The 19,979-nt window shown below is 26.5% G+C and overlaps 1 protein-coding gene across 1 annotated transcript; it reads left to right on the top strand.

Moving 5' to 3' along the window:
• The first annotated feature begins 2,458 nt into the window (after positions 1 to 2,458).
• On the top strand, positions 2,459 to 9,065 carry LOC145836741 (multidrug resistance-associated protein 1-like). Its single transcript, XM_082944517.1, has 14 exons — positions 2,459 to 2,586; positions 3,023 to 3,113; positions 3,303 to 3,389; positions 3,782 to 3,911; positions 4,214 to 4,368; positions 4,672 to 4,827; positions 5,171 to 5,370; positions 5,731 to 5,857; positions 6,155 to 6,256; positions 6,464 to 6,610; positions 7,417 to 7,575; positions 8,005 to 8,171; positions 8,420 to 8,614; positions 8,954 to 9,065. Exons 1-14 carry the CDS (start codon positions 2,459 to 2,461, stop codon positions 9,063 to 9,065), a joined length of 1,956 nt encoding a protein of 651 aa, XP_082800643.1.
• The last annotated feature ends 10,914 nt before the right edge of the window (positions 9,066 to 19,979 follow it).

The following is a 19,979-nucleotide window of genomic DNA, read 5'->3' on the forward strand; positions in this document are numbered from 1 at the left end:
CGTGTCTTTTGGTACAGAGACCCGAGTTCGAGCCCTCGCTGCATAACATTTCACCAACATAATTTCTTTCATTTTAAACTTTGTTAGCTTAGTTGTAGTTCTTATTTTTTAGTTGATGGATCAATTTATATTGAAGTGTGTAACTCATAAACACTTTAATTTCAGAATTGTTTTAAAATACCGAAAAATATTAATTAAATTAAGATATATACTGGCGTTTACATAGACAAACTTTTTGATTTGGTAACATTTAAATTCATATCTTTATTTTTGCTTTGTACAATGTTAGTCTGTTTCGAGTAAAGGTTAATGATATAATATATTAACACCAATAACAGCTTGTTCAAATGTATAGTTTTTTTTACGATTCTTTATGATTGCATTTTGATGGTTTGTTTTTAGCTAAGAATCTACACTTAAAATAGTAAACACTTTATTTATCGAAATCATAGTCACCAAATGGTAATAAACTTTTTTTTTTGGTTTTATTTTACTTTTGGTTGCAAAACTGTTACTAATAAGTTTGTAAGTCTTAGTGATCCTAAAACTATGTTCTTTTTCGATTAGTTCATTAAGTTGGTTTTATTAAAAATTTATGGGTCAGCGCAAACAGCATATGCTTGTTAAATATGCAATCGATAAATACTTTTCTATTGGATGTCTATTTAAAGTTTTAAATATTTAAGAAACTCATGAATCAGAAATCACAAGCTGTAAGCTTCAGTAACACACAAGGATCTAATCTTTATCAACGCCGATATGAAGTCGCAATTGAACAACTTTAAAAAAAAATAACTATTTTTGGTTGTACTAAAATACTTTAGATTTTACAACCATTAAAGAAAAACAAGTTATAATAAAAAAAATTATCATAAAAATAAGTTAAGTTTGTTAAATTCCACAATAAGTTTAAATCAGTTTAAATCTTAAAAGCTACTTCTTTTATTTCAATTAAAGAGCAAACTTATTTATTTAAATTTTTTACTTTTCCTACTATATCATTTTAAACTTGATCCTTTTAAAATAGATTAGAGATGGGTAACGTTTTGTATTTATACTATTTTATATGGTATTGTATACTTATTTGTCTATTAGTTTGGTATCTATAATATTTCAGCGCATGTAGCCCTTTTTGGTAAAAAACTCTGTTTTAAATTTGTTTTTACTTTCAATGTTAGTTTGAAACTTAAACTTACATATTAGCGTGAACACATCTCTAACATTAAAATTCTAGTTTGAATAATACCTTGAAAACAGAAAGTCCTCCAATTAAAGGGACACGCTTCGTTCCGACCCTAGCAAAATTCCCACCTTTATATTCCTCGAATCAAATAAGCTGACAAGCAGTCCGGTGGCCGAGTTTTTAAGGCGGTGAAATCGCAATCCATATTTAATGTGTTCGAATCCGACATGTGTCAGACTTTTTGGTTTCTAACCTGTCAATTTAAAATTACTTGCGAGATGTTATTCTGTGTGTATGTATAAATAGAGCTTTAAACTATTTTTAAATAACAATTTAATGGTTAACTATAATTAATAAAATAAAAATTATCAATGTTTAAATTTGCCTCTTAGGCTAGTTGTTTATTTTTGAAGTTTTTGTTTTTTACTTTAGTTGACAAGTTATATTTAAATATAGTTAAACTAAACTTTTTATGGTAGTTAGTTTTTTTCCCAAGGTAAAATGTTCACTATTTATTTCTTTGCAAAAACTTAAGTTAAGTTACAAACGAGATTCATTCAAATTTCTTTAAGCCTTTTTTTTTTGATAATATATTCATTATAAATATAAAGTTTAATTTAGACCTCAAGTTAAACAATTTACGATATACAATCAAGCATCACAAAATAACCTTTAAATTTAAATTAAATTACAAACAGGATTCATTCAAATTGCTTTAAGCACATTTATTTTATAATAACATACTATTCATTGTAAATATAAAGTTTAATTAAGACCTCAAATTAAACGAATTATAAGATGCTCCATAATCAAGTATCACAGTAGTTTGATTTTGGATGCATTACTTAATAAGAGTTATAATGTGGAATGGGTAATTTTACTTACATCTAAACGTTAGATCTTTAGAAATCTATGCATGTGTTTGTTTAAGTGAAGCAGTTGTTTACAAATTTAGTATTTTTTTCCTTTATTTTTACTTTATAACGTAACTCATTCTACAAGTAATCCTACTTTGAGTTATCTTATCTAATTACTCTACATCTAATTTAATTAAAAAACTATGTTTATTTCCAATATAAATAAATATTTTTTTTCGCTTATAATAGACTAGTGTAGTTTTTTATAATTATACAAACTTCTATAACTTTTCTCTACTTAAAATAAACACTTTTTTTTGCTTACAGATACTTTTAGCCGCTTATAATTAATTCGTAGTATTAAAAGTTGTCCAGTTTGTTTCTTATTCTTTGAAAACTTCTTTTGTTTTAGTTATAAATGTTAAAAAATAAAGGAAGTACGACATCTGAAAAATTAAACGACGAGTTTTATGACAACTATCTTGATGAAAAATCGGCAAAAGAAAAATTAAAAGAACAATTTATTAGAGTTAAGAAAAGTCTAAGGTACGTTTTAGTGTTACTATTTTTCAAAGCGTTTTTAATTTTTACTTGATAAATTAATACAAAACTTTGTTAAATAAGATACTTATGCAATGCTGCTTATACTAATTCCTTTTTTGTTAGTTCTATTTAAAAAAAACTTCATCTCTGTATATAGCACAACTAGTCTACATTCTAAAATAACTATGACCACTGTTATGTTATTAGCTACAAGGTTTTAGATAGATTCTAAAAAAACATAATTTTTTAAATTTATGCTTCAACTTTATGTCTTTAAATAATTTATCAATCTGTATTGTACGAAGATAAATTCTTTAATGATCAAATTTAATTCTGGAAAGAAAACGAAACTGCCTACTTAAAAGATAAAAATATTATATTTAGCATATTTATTATTTAAAAAGTACTTTTTTAAATTTTTATATCTAAATTTGTTTAGTAAAACTGGTACTCTAAAAAAAGAAACTAAAAATGAAATAAAATTGATCAAAGGAAAACTGATTAAGGAAGAAAGAGTAGAAAAAGGATCTGTTAGTTCTATGTTTATTATACTTATTTCAGTTAGTATTTTTTTTTGTAAAAATAATGAAAAATATAGCGATGCGTATTTACAAACTAAACAAAAACAAACATTTTAGACAACTATTTATACGCTTTTGCTATAGTTGTTAAGAATAATCGTTTTTTTTTTTTTCTTTATCTTAAAAATTTATGACCAGGTGAAACTGTCCTTGCTTACATCGTATATCAAAGCTATAGGAGTATCGATGTTTTCCATTGTTCTTACCACTGAATTTTTGTTCCAAGTTTGTGCTGCCGTAAAAAAATATTGTATAGTAAATAATAAATTTACAATTCATATTAAGTTATTAAAAATAGATTTACATAGTTAGTTTTTGCAAACTTTTTTTCCTGACAATCACTTAGTTTATGGGCAGAGTTTTTATTAAGTTATAATGCAAAATAAATACAGATAGTTTAACTAGAAAACTATAGTTTCAAAAGCGAATAAATTAAAAATCATGAATTTTTGCATGAAAAATAACTTCCTTTTAATCTAACCCATGACCACTAACTTTTCATTATAACAATTAATTTAGAAAAAATTCAGTTCCAGCTACTTTAAACTCTCCGTAACATATGAAAATAAGTAAATAAACTTTTGAACAACTAAAAAGCTTACGTGCATTGTTTTCAGGCGGCAGTAGTTGGATCATCTGTGTGGATACAAAAATGGTCTGAAGATGCCGACCACCTATCTACCGCTGAGTTTAGAAGTCAGACTGGTCTTAAAATGGGAGTCTACGCGGTGTTCGGCTGCTTACAAGGTTCAAACTTGATATTTTATAAAACATCTCATGTTTGTTTTAAAAAGAGAATGATTTAGTTTATCTCTTCACGCTTGTTGAGAGTTTAAGTAAGAGTTACACTTTAATCGTTAATTATCTATAGTTAGGGTTGTAGTATTTTTTAGTTTATAGTTCAAGTTTTCCTTATGACTTAATGTTAAGCTAAAATCTGATGGTTAACATAAATGAATAAAGTTTGAAATTTTCTAAATAGTAAATTTATTATTTTTTAAAGACAACTTCAATAAATTTTAATGTTTACAATTCACGAAAACATACAGCTCTATTCGTCATGGTTGAAGTGTACTTGCTTGCTGTTGGCTGCTTATCAGCATCAAGTAAACTGCACAAGACACTTTTGCAGAAAATTTTGACGGCTCCGGCCAGCTTCTTCGATACAACTCCGTTGGGAAGAATTATCAACAGATTTTCAAAAGTTTGTATTTAATATTGCATGCTGTTATCTAAACAAAAAACATTATAACAATATATCAAAGTAACTCAAAAAATTGTAACAAGTATAAGTGCTGGACAGTAAGTTAGTAAACTTATTTTAAAAATATCAATTATTTACTAGAAAAAAAAAACAATTTATACTATTAAAAAGTTTTGTGAAAAATCAATAACTTATTAAAAGTTTGCAACAGTTTAAAGAGTAGTATTTCTTATTAAAATGTATTAACTAAATTCTTTTACAAAACCAACAATTCTACAAAAAAAAATATTGTATCTGATTTAGGACGTGTTTGTAATTGACGAAAAGTTGCCTTGGTCAATTCGAAGCAGCAATCTCAATATATTATCAGTGTTGGGAGTTGTCATTGTAATTATTTACTCAACTCCTTTATTCGGATTGGTAATCATACCAGTCGGTGCGTTCTACTATGCTGTACAGGTGTGTTGTCTGTAAATAAGTTTAGAATTGAAATGAAAACAAGTTTAATACATAAGACTTTATGGTTTTTCAAAATTTATTACTGTTTTAAGGAGCACTTTTACTTTTGAAATTATACTAAACTAATGCTGATAGAATGCAATATGTGCAAAAGTATTAATAACAAGTATAAAAAAATTGCATAATAAGCATTTTTTTAAATAATGAAGTATAAACACAATACCTAACAGAATATTTATTATTTTATTGATCATGTGTAATTTGATCATGTGATTTAACTTTTTTAATTCATATCTATAGAGTTATTAAATATATTTCCATTTACTCATAATGCAATCTACAGAGATACTTCATTCGTACTTCGAGGCAGCTGAAGCGAATGGAAAGTGCAACGAGATCTCCTATTTACCAGCACTTCACCGAAACAGTGTCGGGTGCTGCTGTGTTGCGGGCGTTCGAAGCGCAACATCGCTTCACACAGACTTCCATGAATAAGGTTGATCTCAACCAGAAGTTCGTCTACTCGAACATCGTTTCGAACAGGTGGCAAATACTTTTCTGCATACTTCTACCTACTTGTTTTTGTTTCTAAAATGTTTAATTTTTACATAGTTTGTTTTGTGTATTAATTTAAATCGATTCACGTTAGATGCCTGAAATTTTAAGGTGCTTAATTCTCGGTGTTGCCTTGATATTAAAAAAAATGCCCTAATGTTATTCCTAGCATCTATGTTTTTGAAGGAATTACTTAATTTATATTTTTTGTATTTTAACATTGTTAGCAGTATTTAAGTTTTTTTAAACACAATCATATATACTTGATATTTAAATGGACAGTAATAGGCCTATACATAATCATTTATATAGTGTATGTATATAAAAGTTTTTTTTGGTAATAAACAGATGGTTAGCCATAAGGTTAAACACGGTCGGAAATGCAATAGTGTTTTTTGCCGCGTTGTTCGCGGTAGTTCAAAGAGAAACTGTTAACGGCTCCATCGCCGGCCTTTCTTTATCGTATGCATTAAAGGTGAGTTCGATTTTATTCATTTCCTAACTACAATATTATAGTTTAAGTTCTACAATGAACAATAAATTTTGAATTTATGGAGTTAAAAAAAGACAAATTTTTAACAACAAGATACGACTACCTAATTATAGACAAAATTAAATTAGTACATTACGTAAAAAACATAAGCTATTTATTTATACCGTACTTGTTTTAGAATTGAAAACGTTTTCCTTCACTAGAAGATATACTTTCAATTACTTACAAAGATAGCAAACAGTCAATAAACAGTGCAGTTTTTATCATAGTAAATTTTAGGTGACAGTTTCACTGTCCATGTTGGTCAAAAACATGAGTGAGACGGAATTGTATGTCGTCTCGGCTGAGCGGTTGAAAGATTATTCGGAAACTGAATCGGAAGTTAGCTTGATCAGTATAAGAAGTATTAAATACATAACATAAACATTAACTGTTGAGTTTTTACTAAAATTTTGTCACGTGTTTTGCTATTAACTTGTTCAACAGAAAAAAACAAAAAATTACGGTTTGCATACAACAAGCTTTTCATACTTTCATAGTAAAACAAACACCAAATAGTTTAAATTAGTAAAATATGCTGTTTCACAGGCACCTTGGCAGGTAAAATGCAGTCAGTTGAAAGATAACTGGCCCAACAAAGGCCAGGTTGAGTTTAACAATTACTGTACGAGGTACAGAAAAGGTTTAGATCTTGTTGTGAGAAATATAAAAGTTGTCGTTAAAGCTGGTGAAAAGGTGAGTACTTAATAGTAATGTTAGTTTACTAGATGTTTTTCTAAAAAAAGTACGAAAAAATAAAACGTTTGCTGTTTTAGTATATGTGTATTGTGCATAATGTATTGTATACTACAAGTTAATAAGACATCTAATAATTGAATAATATTCGTTATCATATCAGCGTGTTTTTTGTTATTTTTAAAGATCGAAAACTGAAATTAATTTAACATAGAGCCAATTTTACGTAATATCAAAAATAGTTTAAAAATATTGTTTTGTTAGAAATCGAACTCGTGAAAAGTGATACTGATTGGAATTTTTATGTTTAACTTATAAACTTCTTTCAAATACACGCTCTTACCATAGCATTTTTTTTTCTTGTTATATTACTTGATAGTTTTCTTTTTCATTTTATGTTACGTATTTCATATCGACTAAAAAAGAAAAAATTTTTAAAATAACTTTTTGTGCTATAAAAAACCAATTTAAATTAAATTTAAATGTTCTTTCAAAATTTTATTACTTTTTATTTCAAATATGTATACATCGCTTAAACTGTAAACTTTTTAAAACTTTATTAAAATTTATTAACAGTTAAAACACTAAAACAACTTTTACAAAACAAGTTTTGTCTAACATTAAGTCTTAAATACTTCCTTGTATGAATAGACATTAACTTTCAGTATACTTTTGTTTAACAAGCAACACAAATCAAATCGAGATGTGAGAAGATTTTAATATTTAACTTCTTGATAATAAAAACGTTAAAAAGCAATCTACATAAGAAAATGCAGTAAGAGTAAAATAGTTCTGAACAATGCCAGGTAGGAATAGTGGGAAGAACCGGTGCGGGAAAATCTTCACTGGCACTTGCGCTATTTAGAATAATTGAGGCAACCCACGGTAGCATTACTATTGACGGAATCGACATATCAAAAATTGGTCTGCACCAACTACGATCCAAACTCACCATAATACCGCAGGTTTATTGTTAAGTTAAAACGGTATTCGGTGTAATTTTAAGATGTGTAAATTAATCTTTTTTTGTTTTTTTTACCTTGATTTAAAAACTAATTGAATTGACGAAAGAATTCAAGTTTAATTGTTACTAGTTTATAAGTTAAGGTACGTATTTTGAAGAACTGAATATTTATTGCATATTAATAATCGTTGTGCACTTATAAATATTTCTCAATAAACTAAAACTATATTTACTTTAACAAACCTTAATTGACAATTTTTTTTAATTAATGAAATAATAATTTGTTTATTACTTATATACACTTTAAATTTAACCAACAGTCAAGACTTTGTTTCTATTAAAATCAGTAAATAACTCTTCAAAATATGATGTTATTTAACTTAATAAAAGTCACGAGTTATTTTTGACATAGTCAACAATTTAAATTTAGGATCCAGTTCTGTTTTCAGGGACAATTCGTATAAACTTGGATCCGTTAAACTTATACACAGACTCTGATATTTGGCGGGCTCTTGAATACTGCAACTTGAGGGCGTGCATCAGTTTATTTCCTGATAAACTGCAACACACTTGTTCTGAAGGGGGACAAAACTTCAGGTTTTTATTTTGCTGATTTTTTGATTTATAGTTTTCAGTTTTAATTTTCACTTGCGTAGAGTTTTATGTTGATTTGAAAGTCATAAAGTGTAAAAAAAAAGTAAAACTTATTTATTAAACTTGCTTTAACTATACAACATTTCAAACTTTATTGCAAGTAACCATGTTTAACTCAATAAAACAAAAACAAACTTCCACCAAGATATCCAAAAAGTGTCATTTTATTACTTTACCATGCTTGTTATCAGTGTGGGTCAACGGCAGCTGATCTGCCTGGCGAGGGCGCTGCTGCGAAGAAGCAAAATTATTGTTTTGGATGAAGCGACTGCAGCAGTCGACCTGAAAACCGACGATCTCATACATAAGACCATCAAGGATCAGTTTCGGGAAAGTACCGTAATAGCGATTGCTCACCGGTTGAACACCGTCCTCGAATACGATAAGTTTGTAAAACTATAAGTTATAACCCACTTGCTACATTATAGAGGTTTTATATCCACTTTTTTTGGTTAAAAACTTTTTTAGTAAATGTTTTAAGATAGTATTTAACGTTTATTTTACTGTATTGATCAAAATTGCTTTAAAAATGTTTATTTTTAAAAATAAATGTATAAAACATTTATATTTACACTGAATAATGCAAAAAATTTAAAATTGCTTCTGCTAAAAGTAAAAACCAATTAAAAGTTTTTTGTAAAAAGTTCCCAACTTTTACTTGTATATAAACAAAACAACTAATAGTCTTCTTTATTTTACTACAATTTTTATTTTTCTAAAAACAGGATTTTAGTTTTAAGTAAAGGAGAGGTTAAAGAATTTGAAAGTCCGAAAATTCTGCTAGAAAATCAAAATTCAATATTTTATGCCATGGCAAAAGACGCGGGAATATTGTAAAAATAAAATAACATACTTGCCATTATGTTTTTTTTTTCAAATTATATACTATCTTTTAAACTTTTGTTGATAAAAGTATATAAACTTTAAACTTTTTTTTTAATTCTTTGTAACCAGCTAACTTTTGTGCTTACAAATCTAAAAAGAAAAATTATGTGCATTCCAAGAGCAAAACTCCCTGTTAAAATGCCACGGACCTATTTTTTGCCCTTTACCATTAACTCCATAAATCTAACATGAAATTCAAAAGGAGTTTTAAGCACCCTTAAATTTTTGTGCAAATCAAAATAAACTTTATGCACACTGTGGAGACCACTAACCTAAATAATTTTTTTCGACATTTTAAAAATTTTGTAGCTAAACCTAAAGTTGAGTAACTAAAGAGTAACTTGCTTGTTTAGTTAACTCATTTTTGTTTATATTATACTAGCGAAATTACAAACTCGTATAAAAGAAGTTTATATTATCTTGAAAGTATGTTTTAATCAAAACTTTACCGATTGAGTAAACGTCGTAATATTGTATATTGAAAATAATACTTTATCTTTTAGTAATTTTTTAATTATTAATATTAAACAACTTAACTTTTTACTTAGTGTAATCAGAATATTAATGTCTTTACGGTTGTACTTTTTTTTACTTATTTTTAGCTGTTTATAACTTAGCTTTATCTAAAATTTTTATTATTGTAATATACCAAGTTTTTTTTAAACAAGTTAATAGTTCTATGTTTTTAATTATACAAAACAAACATTTTAAAAAATTTGACAGTTTTTCATCTTTGATTTTGACTTAATATGTTTATTTTCTTGCTTATATTTCTACCATCGAAAATGTGTCTTAGATTTATTTTGTAATTATGTACAGTACAGTGATAAAGATAACATTTAGAAACTTGATAGCGATGTCTTAGTTAAAGAGCTACAATTTAATTTTTTTTAAACAGTTGATCAACTTATAAATTTTTTTAAACATATTTCTATATAAGTAGTTGTTTAACAAATAAATAAACCTTTATGTTTAGTAAGAATTTATTATCGTAAAATACCTAAAGCTTAAGATAAAGTTTTTCAGTCAATAAACTTAAAACATATTTTGCAAAACCATTTAGTTTAGTAAAACTATTTTATTGCTTGTAGCTTAGCGATTATGGTATTTTAAGGTTTCAAAACATGAGTATAATTAAAAAAAAATTTTAGACTGTATATGTCAAACAAAATCTAAAAAAATTGTACGATTTATAATAGTTTTAAAATATTAGTTTTGTATGGTACAAATTATTAATGGCTAAAACTTCCGTCAAAATTACAATATAAGTAAGAATATTCTAAACGTGAAGGGTGAGCTATGCAGGGCTTTGTAGACAAGCTTATGTATATCTCAAAACATATTAAATATGTACTGTTAGTAAACGGTTTGACATATTCTATTAATAATAAATTTTGTTTAACTTTTCATATTAGCTTTTTTAATTAAAAAATGCATCGTTTATCTTACTTTATTAATTTTTTAAATTTATTATAATTTAACAAATTTTAAATATTTTTAAGTTAATTTTAGCCTTTTTTTTACAACAACTTGTTTAATATAATAGCACAGGTTAAAAGTACATACAACTGTTAATAGTAACTTATAGCAGTACTATTTGAAACTCAAGCTAAAAAGTAGAAAACAGTATGGTCTTGTATTTAACTTATTTAATTACAAGTATGACAGACTTAAAGTTTATAATGTAGTCATTTTTACTTACACTGGTAACAATATTTAAATCAATATTTGAACTTTTAGTTTAAGGGCCAAGACTCCTTTTTAAATAATTTTGTATCTGAATTTGAACATCACACAAATTCAAATTACAAAAAGTACATAGTAAGTAGATAATTTTTATTAACAGTTTGACCTTACACAGTTTATTAGGTAGATAGTTATAACTCTAAGGTTTTAACTTATTACTTCTAGCATTTATTAATTCTTTAAGAACAAAAATGGATGTTTTGTATAAATCTTAATGTATAAAAACTGGTTTCAGTTGATACTGTACAATTTAATACACCTTAAGTGAACTACTTTGTAACTTTAACGTTTGTTTACTTTGCGCGTTATTGGTTTGTATACAACTAAGATGATAAAACAACAAATTTAACTAAACATTTTTTTACGTTAGAATAAAACCTAATACTATTATTAATTAGATTAAGTTTTGTACAAAGTCTGTTTTAATTGTTTTTTTAAGAAAATATATATAGATATATATAGACATATATAGAAAATGTTTCGAAATAAAAATTATTCAGTATAAACTATTTTTTTCCTTTATTCAAGGTTTTGGATACTTTATAAGTTTGTGAAAAAGAACTATATTTATGCGACTACTTTTTATGATATTATTAATGTTGTTAATCAAATAAATACAAAGAAAAATAATATAAATAAAGAACATCATAGGTTTCGACTTATATTTTTATCAAATATTCACAAAACTACTTTATTTTATTTTTAGTATTACCTGTTAAAAACCCCATTGTCTAATAATAAATGTTTCGATTTCCTTAAATTAAGTTGAAGTTGTGCTTAAATTAAGTTTTGAACATTATTTAACAAATATTTAACATCATTAAACAGACTTATATAAACAGGTTTTTCTTTAATATTAATTTTTTACTTTGACTAAACATATTTTAGATTTAAATCGTGTTTTTTTAAATAAAACTTGCTAATAGTTTTCTATTTAAAAACACTTCAAATAATATCATTTACGCTTTTAGGACTAGTTAAACTTGTTGAAAATAAGATTATGTTAACTGTTTATAACGACAGTTATTTTATAGCTTAACCAGTATTTTTCATCAAAATCAAAATATATATTAAACCGCTTGAAATAATACTTACTTGAAAATGTAATAAATACCAAAACAAGCTAATATAAGATATATATACTTAAACATCAATATTTTATGTCTTCGAAATCAATGAATAAACTTTATTAAATAAGGTTATTAGTAATTATTTATTGAATCAATTCAATTTGATATAAACATAAATCTCAAAACTATATGTCTTCAAAATCAATTTTCTTCAGCAGCCTCTCCAACTTGGTCACAGTCCACTTGATTTTTTTCAGCAGCTTCTTGTCTTCTTCCAACACCTCCTTCTTATCGGTCTTTTTCGGCAGATCCTTCAATTTACTCACCAAATCCTTCGTCTTCTTAACGACTTCCTTCTTCTTCAGATCCTTGGTTTTCTTCACCTCCTTGTCCCTAATTTTCTTGACGAGATCCTTCTTCACTTGAAGATCTTTGGTAATCTTATGTTCAACATCAATACCATGTTCAATTGCAACAGTTGTCTGGTTGGTTGCCACGGGAGTCGTCGTTGTGACGGTGGCGCCCTTGCCAACGCAAACCTGACCCGCGGGGCACTGGCTCATGGAAGCCCCTCTCGTGTACGGGAATCTCCCCATCCAGTTACCGGCAGGCCCGTAGTTGCAAACTACGTACTTAGCGTTTTTGTAGGTGCTTGTGGACCTTTCTCTTCTCAGCAGGGGGCACAACTTGATGGCGCATCCGACTGCGTAGCTGGAATGCCACACAATCTGTGAAAAAAAAAAAATAAATTGATGTTTAATTTAGTTAAAAAAATTTATAAAGTGTTTAGGGTTAAAGTAGCAATGAAAATCTAAAAATGTTAACGGTTTAAAAATAATTAATAATATTTACCGTTTAGTTTCTGTGACGTGTTAACAAGTAAGAAGTTAAACTCAAAGTAATTATGCAAATTAAAATCATTTTCTAAACTGTAACGTATGAATAATGAGTGTATAATTATCATTTAAGATTTAAATAAATTTAAATACTTTTATAGAAGAAAATTTGTGCATGTAAAGTTCCTTTTTATGTCTCCTTTTTAAGTTTTTAGTTGTGATTTCATAAGCTAATAATCTATGAAGTTGTAAATGTAAATAATGTTTTTATAAAACTTAGGTTCGATTTATATTTTTTTGATAGTTTCCACATTGTAATACTTTTTTTGAGTACACTTACAACATGAAAGTTTACTTGTTTAACTGGACTCATGTAAATATGTTTCAAACAAACCTGAGTGTAATGTCCACATTTCTTACCGGGTTTGCACTTTCTAGTGTAGTAATTGTAATCTTTATATTCTTCACCCCAAAGCATGATTGCTCTTTCTATGTTTTCCTGTTTATGGTTTCTTATTACCAACATATAGTTTATTTTAAATTAAAATTTTCTAAAGTTTGTATTTATAGACTAGTTCGTATATTTGAAACTGATTTTTTTTTTCAATGCTTAACTTTTAAACAAAGTATAACACTAAGCCTATAAGGTTTGTTAAAATAAAGTTTTTATTCTATTTCTTATGAAGTGGTGGCTACAATTTTCTAGCTTAAGTCGGTTAATAAAGTAAAGATAAACTGTCATAAAGGATAAACGAAAACTTTGTATCCTCAATGTTTATATATGTATGAACACCAAACCACCTTTTAATCATACTACTTATGACTAAATAAGTTCGTCAAAATGAAAAATAAAAAAAAACTGTTAAAAATTTGAACAACAAAACTTTATATGTAAATAACAAAATATTTTATATTTTAAGCATACTATTTTTATACAAAGCTCGTTTATTTTAATACTTTAAAAAAGCTTTATAAGTGTTTCAATCAATACGTTTGTTTTTTATCTAAAGTGCATTGTAAATTAACTAAAACACAAATTTAATTAAGTTTAAAAAACAATAACAATCAATGACAAAAAAAGGTTTTATAAATGTTTTAATATATTCTGAGTACTGGCAGTGGCACAAAAAAAAACAAATCTTTGTTATTGCTTATATTCATACAACCGAACTACCTTCCAAGTTTGAAATAAAAAAGTATTTTTATAACAAGCTTGATACTTTAAATGATATAAGAAAGCTAATGTCAGCTACCTTGCCAGTAAGCCTGTTGATGCTGAAGTAAATATTCTCGCCGTGCATTTTGTATTTTGTGGTACCCGCGTGCTTGATGTGTCCGTACAAGCAAGTGCTCGCGTGCAATCTCGTCAAACCTTCGAGTTCCTTGTCGTACTTCATCTTCAACATGTTAATCGCTTCTGGTTGAACCTTAAATTTATATATATATATATATATTATATACATTTCTAAGATATAATAGACCGTGGTAGATTGGGTAAATAATCTTTTAAAACATTTTTTTTATGTTTTACTATTTGTATTTAATAAAAATATAAACTTTTAACTTTTTGAAAATATTAACTTTGTGGTTTAATCAGATGTTTAGCAACATATGATTTTCCTCACTGACAATTACATTATATAACACTTAAATAGTTTGAGGAAGATTTTAGTGAACTTGAAACAGTCAACACTTCTAGAGTAAGTTACTGTAGATTATCATTAAAAGCTACGAAAATTAATTTGAAAAAAAAAACTCTGATTGTTTGATTTAAACCATCATAGTATTTACAAAGTAACTACCACAAAAAGAATTTTAAACTTTTATACACGTGTACTTAACAAACCTCAGCCCTCCACTTGTTGTGAGCATCCACGATGCTCTTCTGTATGTCTTTGGTGATCACCTCGGATATCTTGGGAGCGGGAGTTGGCCGGGCTTGAGGCCAAATAAGAGGATTCCTCCTGTTCAGCATCCTCCTCGTTGAGGACCTCCTTGTGTAAGAGGGATTTCCCCCAGACCAGAAGTTGTTCACCTGCATCTGGCGGGTTGCAGATGTCAGGTAGAGTATGAGTATTGTTCTGAGTAACATGACGTGTTAATAAAATTCTGCAAATGGAAAGAAATGTTAGAACTTTCATTATTTTTTTAGGGACAGGAGGTCTTCGTTTATATCTGTTAAACAGCAGTGCTAAGGCGGATATAAGTTTAAGGAGTAAGATTGTTTTCAACTTAGGTTGCTCTTAAAAATACTTTAAAAATTTTACCTTTAAAAGGTTGTTTAAACATTAAAAAAAAACATTTGGTTATTTACCATTCATGTACAAAAGTAAAATTATTTTTTATCAAAATTTTACAAAACCTGATGTTTTTTGTAAAGTTTTGTAGTCAAAATGGAAAACATGAGCTAAAAAAGTTGATTTGTCATCACTAATAGCACCAGTTCATTCACAAAATGTAAAGAAAGTAATTTAGTGAAAACAAGAAATAAATTTTTATAAAATAAAGTTTTTGGTTAAAATTTCTTTATTGGTTTTTACAACTTTAAGACCTAAGTTGATTATGTACTTAGTTTGAATGGATATTTAACATTTATTTAACATTTATTTAAAAAGCATATACTAAACTAAGTTAATTATATGAATTATCTATGATTATCTTGAAAGTTTTTAATTAACAAAAAAAATATTAAATATTTTTACAACCAATAAAGTTTTGATGAAAAACTTAAATGCTACAATAAACTGGTAAAAATTATAACAAACTGTTCCATTTTATAAAGAAGCTTTTTATATTTTATAAAGCATTAAAATCTAAAGTGTGCAGCATGAATTAAAAAATATATAATTTATTTTAGAATTACAACAAGAGCTTTAGAATAAAAATGATAAACATAAAACTAATATTAGAATAACATAAGTTTATATATTTAACTTACCAGTTTTATTTAGCTTGAAAAAGCATAGGTATTACACAAGTAATCAAAAATAAAAATAAAAGCTTAATGAATCCATCCTACTTCTTTTTTATTCAGCTTAGAAAACTATATAAAATAAGGTCAAATTGTGAAAAAAGTGTTTTAACCCCCCTATGCCCTTCAAAAGTATACGTTTCAGGGTTTATTTTTAGTTTAATGATAAGTTCAAGGTTAAAAACTGTTTAAAGTTGTATAATAACATTGAAAAAATATTATGTTGTAAAATATATTTATTATCTAACCTGTTGCTTGTTCGTTCAAACATTTTTAAAATGTGATAATATAATGGTGGTTATGTTTGATTTAAAATATGATTATATATCATAGTAAAATAAACAATAGTAAAATCCAGCAGACAGATGTTACAACTTACTGTATGAACTTGTGATAAAGTAAAATAAATTAAAAAAAACTCACTTACAAAACTTCTTGTATGAACTTGGGTCACTCACTCCTATATCTCAACTCAAATTCAGAAGGAATTTCATTTTCAAAACTAGGTGATTGCTTCAGATCAGCCTTCTCACAATACCATACATAGAAGAAATCAAAAGAGTTTTTGGTGATGACATTTATAATACATTTTCTGTTAGAAGTTTAACAATATTGTTAACCTTTAATTAAGCTTTTACTTGTGATGGTTATCTTAATAATATTTTTCTGTTTAAAGTATTTGTATAAATAGTTGTATGGTTTGAATGTTTCAAGGACTTTAAAGATTAATTTAAATAGTTATAAGCACTAAAGTTTCATATAAATGAAACAGTTTGAATACAGTTCACAAGTAGGTAATGTTCATAATTAAAATTTTCCAAAAATAGACATTATTTAGTCTAGCTACATGAGAAGCAGTATTATATCAATACTTATTCAGTTAAATAAAACAAATAAATGACTTAAGAAAAACTTAAACTGGTCATTTTTGTGACTTAAAACTGCTTGAAATTTATAGTTTGGCCACAACAACAGCTGTAATATTTTCATTAAAAAAATATGCTTTGTTATGTTTTAAAAAACATTATGTTTTGTTAATTACAAAAAAACAAAGTTGTATGTTGGAAACATTATTTAAATTGTATCAATGAAATATGTGACATTATAAGTCAAGTTAATGTTAATGTAATAGTTCAGTGTTTAGACAAAAAACCAGTAAATAGAGTTGACATATTTTGTTTGTTTATTGAAACATTTTACAAAAATCTTAATATAATAATGGTTTTGTTTGAGCAAAATATGTTTCTAAGTAAAATAAAAAAAAACAGCTTTTAGATTCAAATTTGTGAACATACAAGTAATAGTTGTGTGAGAATTATAATAGAAATTAGTTATTAAACTATTTGAACTTTGTTTCAAAAATATTCTACAAGAGTTTTTTTTGTAACATAAAAGTAGTTATGTCATAAATGTTTTTATAATTGCTTGTTTGTTAAGCATTCACTCACTACGCACAATATGGCTTTTTGTTTTCTACCTGCTTCAAAAAATTTTACAACAATGAACTAACTAGTTTTGGCAAATGTGGCAAAACGATTCAAACTAAATTATAACTAAAATGTTAAAAAGTTATGTCATAAATGTTTTTATAATTGTGTATTTGTTTAGCATTCACTCACTATGCAAACTTTTTTTTCTACCTGCTTCAAAAAGTTGTACAACAATGAACTAACTAGTTGTGGCAAATATGGCAAAACGATTCAAACTAAATTATAACTAAAATGAGTTTGCAAAAGTTAAATGTAACCAGATGCAATTAAAGACTTGAAGCTAAATATAACAAATCTTATACAAGTTGTTAAGTGTTAAACATCTTTAAAACAAATAAAAAACAATTTCGTAAAATTTAGAGTTAAGTACTTAATTTATATACTTTTACAAATTGTAATTTTATGATCACAATGAATTACTGTAGCTTAAATATTAAATAATATGTTCAACCAATTATCACTAATGCAGAAAAAAAAAGTAGATATTAAGAAAGACTTTGAAAAGAATAAATTAAAATGAAAATAATATTTTATTCTTTACCAAAAAAAATATTTAAGGTTTAACATAATGTAAAGTATTTTACGTTCGAAAAAGCTAAAAACCACCCTGCTATGCTAACATAGTGTTTCAATTTGTAGTTTTTAATGAATTCTGTAAAATCTTACATTTTATTGTGACATCACAACAAAATAGTATTTTGCAAAATTAAATTTTTCAATGAATATTCTTTTGAGAAAAGCACTTGTAGTAGTAAGAGCTCTGGATGCTATATGTGTAAACTTTACCTTTTTTTTCTTTTTATACTGTTTATGTGAGCTTTGTAGGACACTTTAGCAAACTTTATTTGATTTTCAATGTTCTTGAAGATCAAACTTGATGATTGTTGCTCATTTTATCTTCAAAAATTCTTATATTTTTTTATTGTGTGAGTAAGTCTAAGACCTAGTTTGGGAATCAACAGTCTTGAAAGTTGATAATCTAATTTATTTTTCTCATGCAAAACCTTTGAAACAATTCTTTATTTTATCTTCTAATTCATCATGCACTTTATATTTACAAGATCAATTGGCTACTTACATGATGCTAAAACAAATCATCAAGAGGCTTTAAAAACTTGCATCTCAGTGTTTTTAATCTTTGAAACATCATTGTAAAGTGAACTGGGTAGAAAACAGCTCAAAAAAAACTTTTGAACCTCTGTAAAGTTTTATAACTTTTGAGCTTGTTTCAAAGCCTTTGTCTTTATAAGTTGTAACTGTGACTTTACCCTACTTGCAGAGTTTAGATCACACTTTTTTCGGATTCTGATTGGATGATTAGTACCTACTACAGCAGCTGTTGAGGTTAGTTTGTTAAATAGTTAGTTAGATTGTTTTAATTTGTGCAAAACTTAGTCTTTTTTTGCCAGCCAGACTAGTTGAATATTCAGTTACAAAGTTAAGGTTTTTTGGATATTACAATAAATGTTAAAGTTTTATACTTTCTACTCACTAATTGTTAAGACGTTTTGTAACTATTAAATTTTTTGAGTGCTCATGCTTGAATAACATTAAGTTTTGCACAAATTCAGACTAGCATTTCTATTCATAGAGTTGTAACCTTGGCTTCATTCTCCTAAGATCACTAGGCTACCTTAAAATAAAACTTAAATAAGAAAATAAATAGAATTATTAATGTTCACTTGTATAAAGAAGTGTTTTATTCATGAATGAAGCCCAAAGAGACAGCAAGCTATATGTAGAAGTTTATTTAGAACATAACATTTAAATTCTGATTGTATTAATGTAGTTTATATATTCATAGAACAATAATTTGTAATAAGAAGTACTTCTTAAGTGTGCATGAAACATAATTAGTAAGAGTAATTATAAAACAAAGTGTTATTAGTTTCATTAATTAAATTTTTTCAAAAGAAAACAGTTAAACCATATAAGGATTAGGTTTGCTAGTAAAGAAAATGTTCCAAAGTTGTAAGTTTACAGCCATATACTTACAAAGCAGTTCAAAGCAAGCAAAATTTAAAAGTTGTTAGTGCATATGTGTATGAGGTTTATTCTTATCTATGTTTGTATTCTTGTATCACTAACTTCTTTCTTTTCTGTTATCTACCAATAATTTATTTGTTCATGGGTTTGCACTAATAAGCTTTTGACAACAACTTGCTGTACTGTTTTTTATGTATATGAAAATGTAAAGACTAAATTTTGGGAATAGTACAAATATTAGCTTAATAGAGCCATGAAAATTCCAAATGATGTTAAATGCAGAGTATTTAAGATGCAAGTAACTTTAAAATTAACTACATGCCACCAAACATATGTTATTGACACAAAGTAGTATGGTTTAATTGTTTTAGTTTGAAACAATGTGTTAAAAAGATGTACTAAAAAGATAAATTGAAATCAGCAAACATCTTTAATTTGTATGCAAACTTTAAGAAATAGACAATAAAATGGCTTAATTGAATGATTGAAACACTAAGCATTCAAAGTTTAAGTATGTTAGTAAATATATAAAGTAAATTAAAGTATAGTAGTTAAAAAAATAGTAATGGTAGTAAAAGTGCATGAGAACCTATGTATTTAATAGACTGCTAGATAAATACTTAACAATGAGACCAACTTAACTATCATGGAAAACTTTAGCTTATGTAAATTACATGACATTAAAATGGTATACTGTAGTAGGAACAGTATAAAATTAAGGTAAAGAAAAATATATACAATTGAAATGCTTATTGAAAAAAATATGT

This window comes from Thalia democratica, chromosome 5 (assembly GCF_965202585.1).
Source record: "Thalia democratica chromosome 5, ktThaDemo2.hap1.1, whole genome shotgun sequence".
In the NCBI taxonomy this organism is placed as follows: Eukaryota; Metazoa; Chordata; class Thaliacea; order Salpida; family Salpidae; genus Thalia; species Thalia democratica.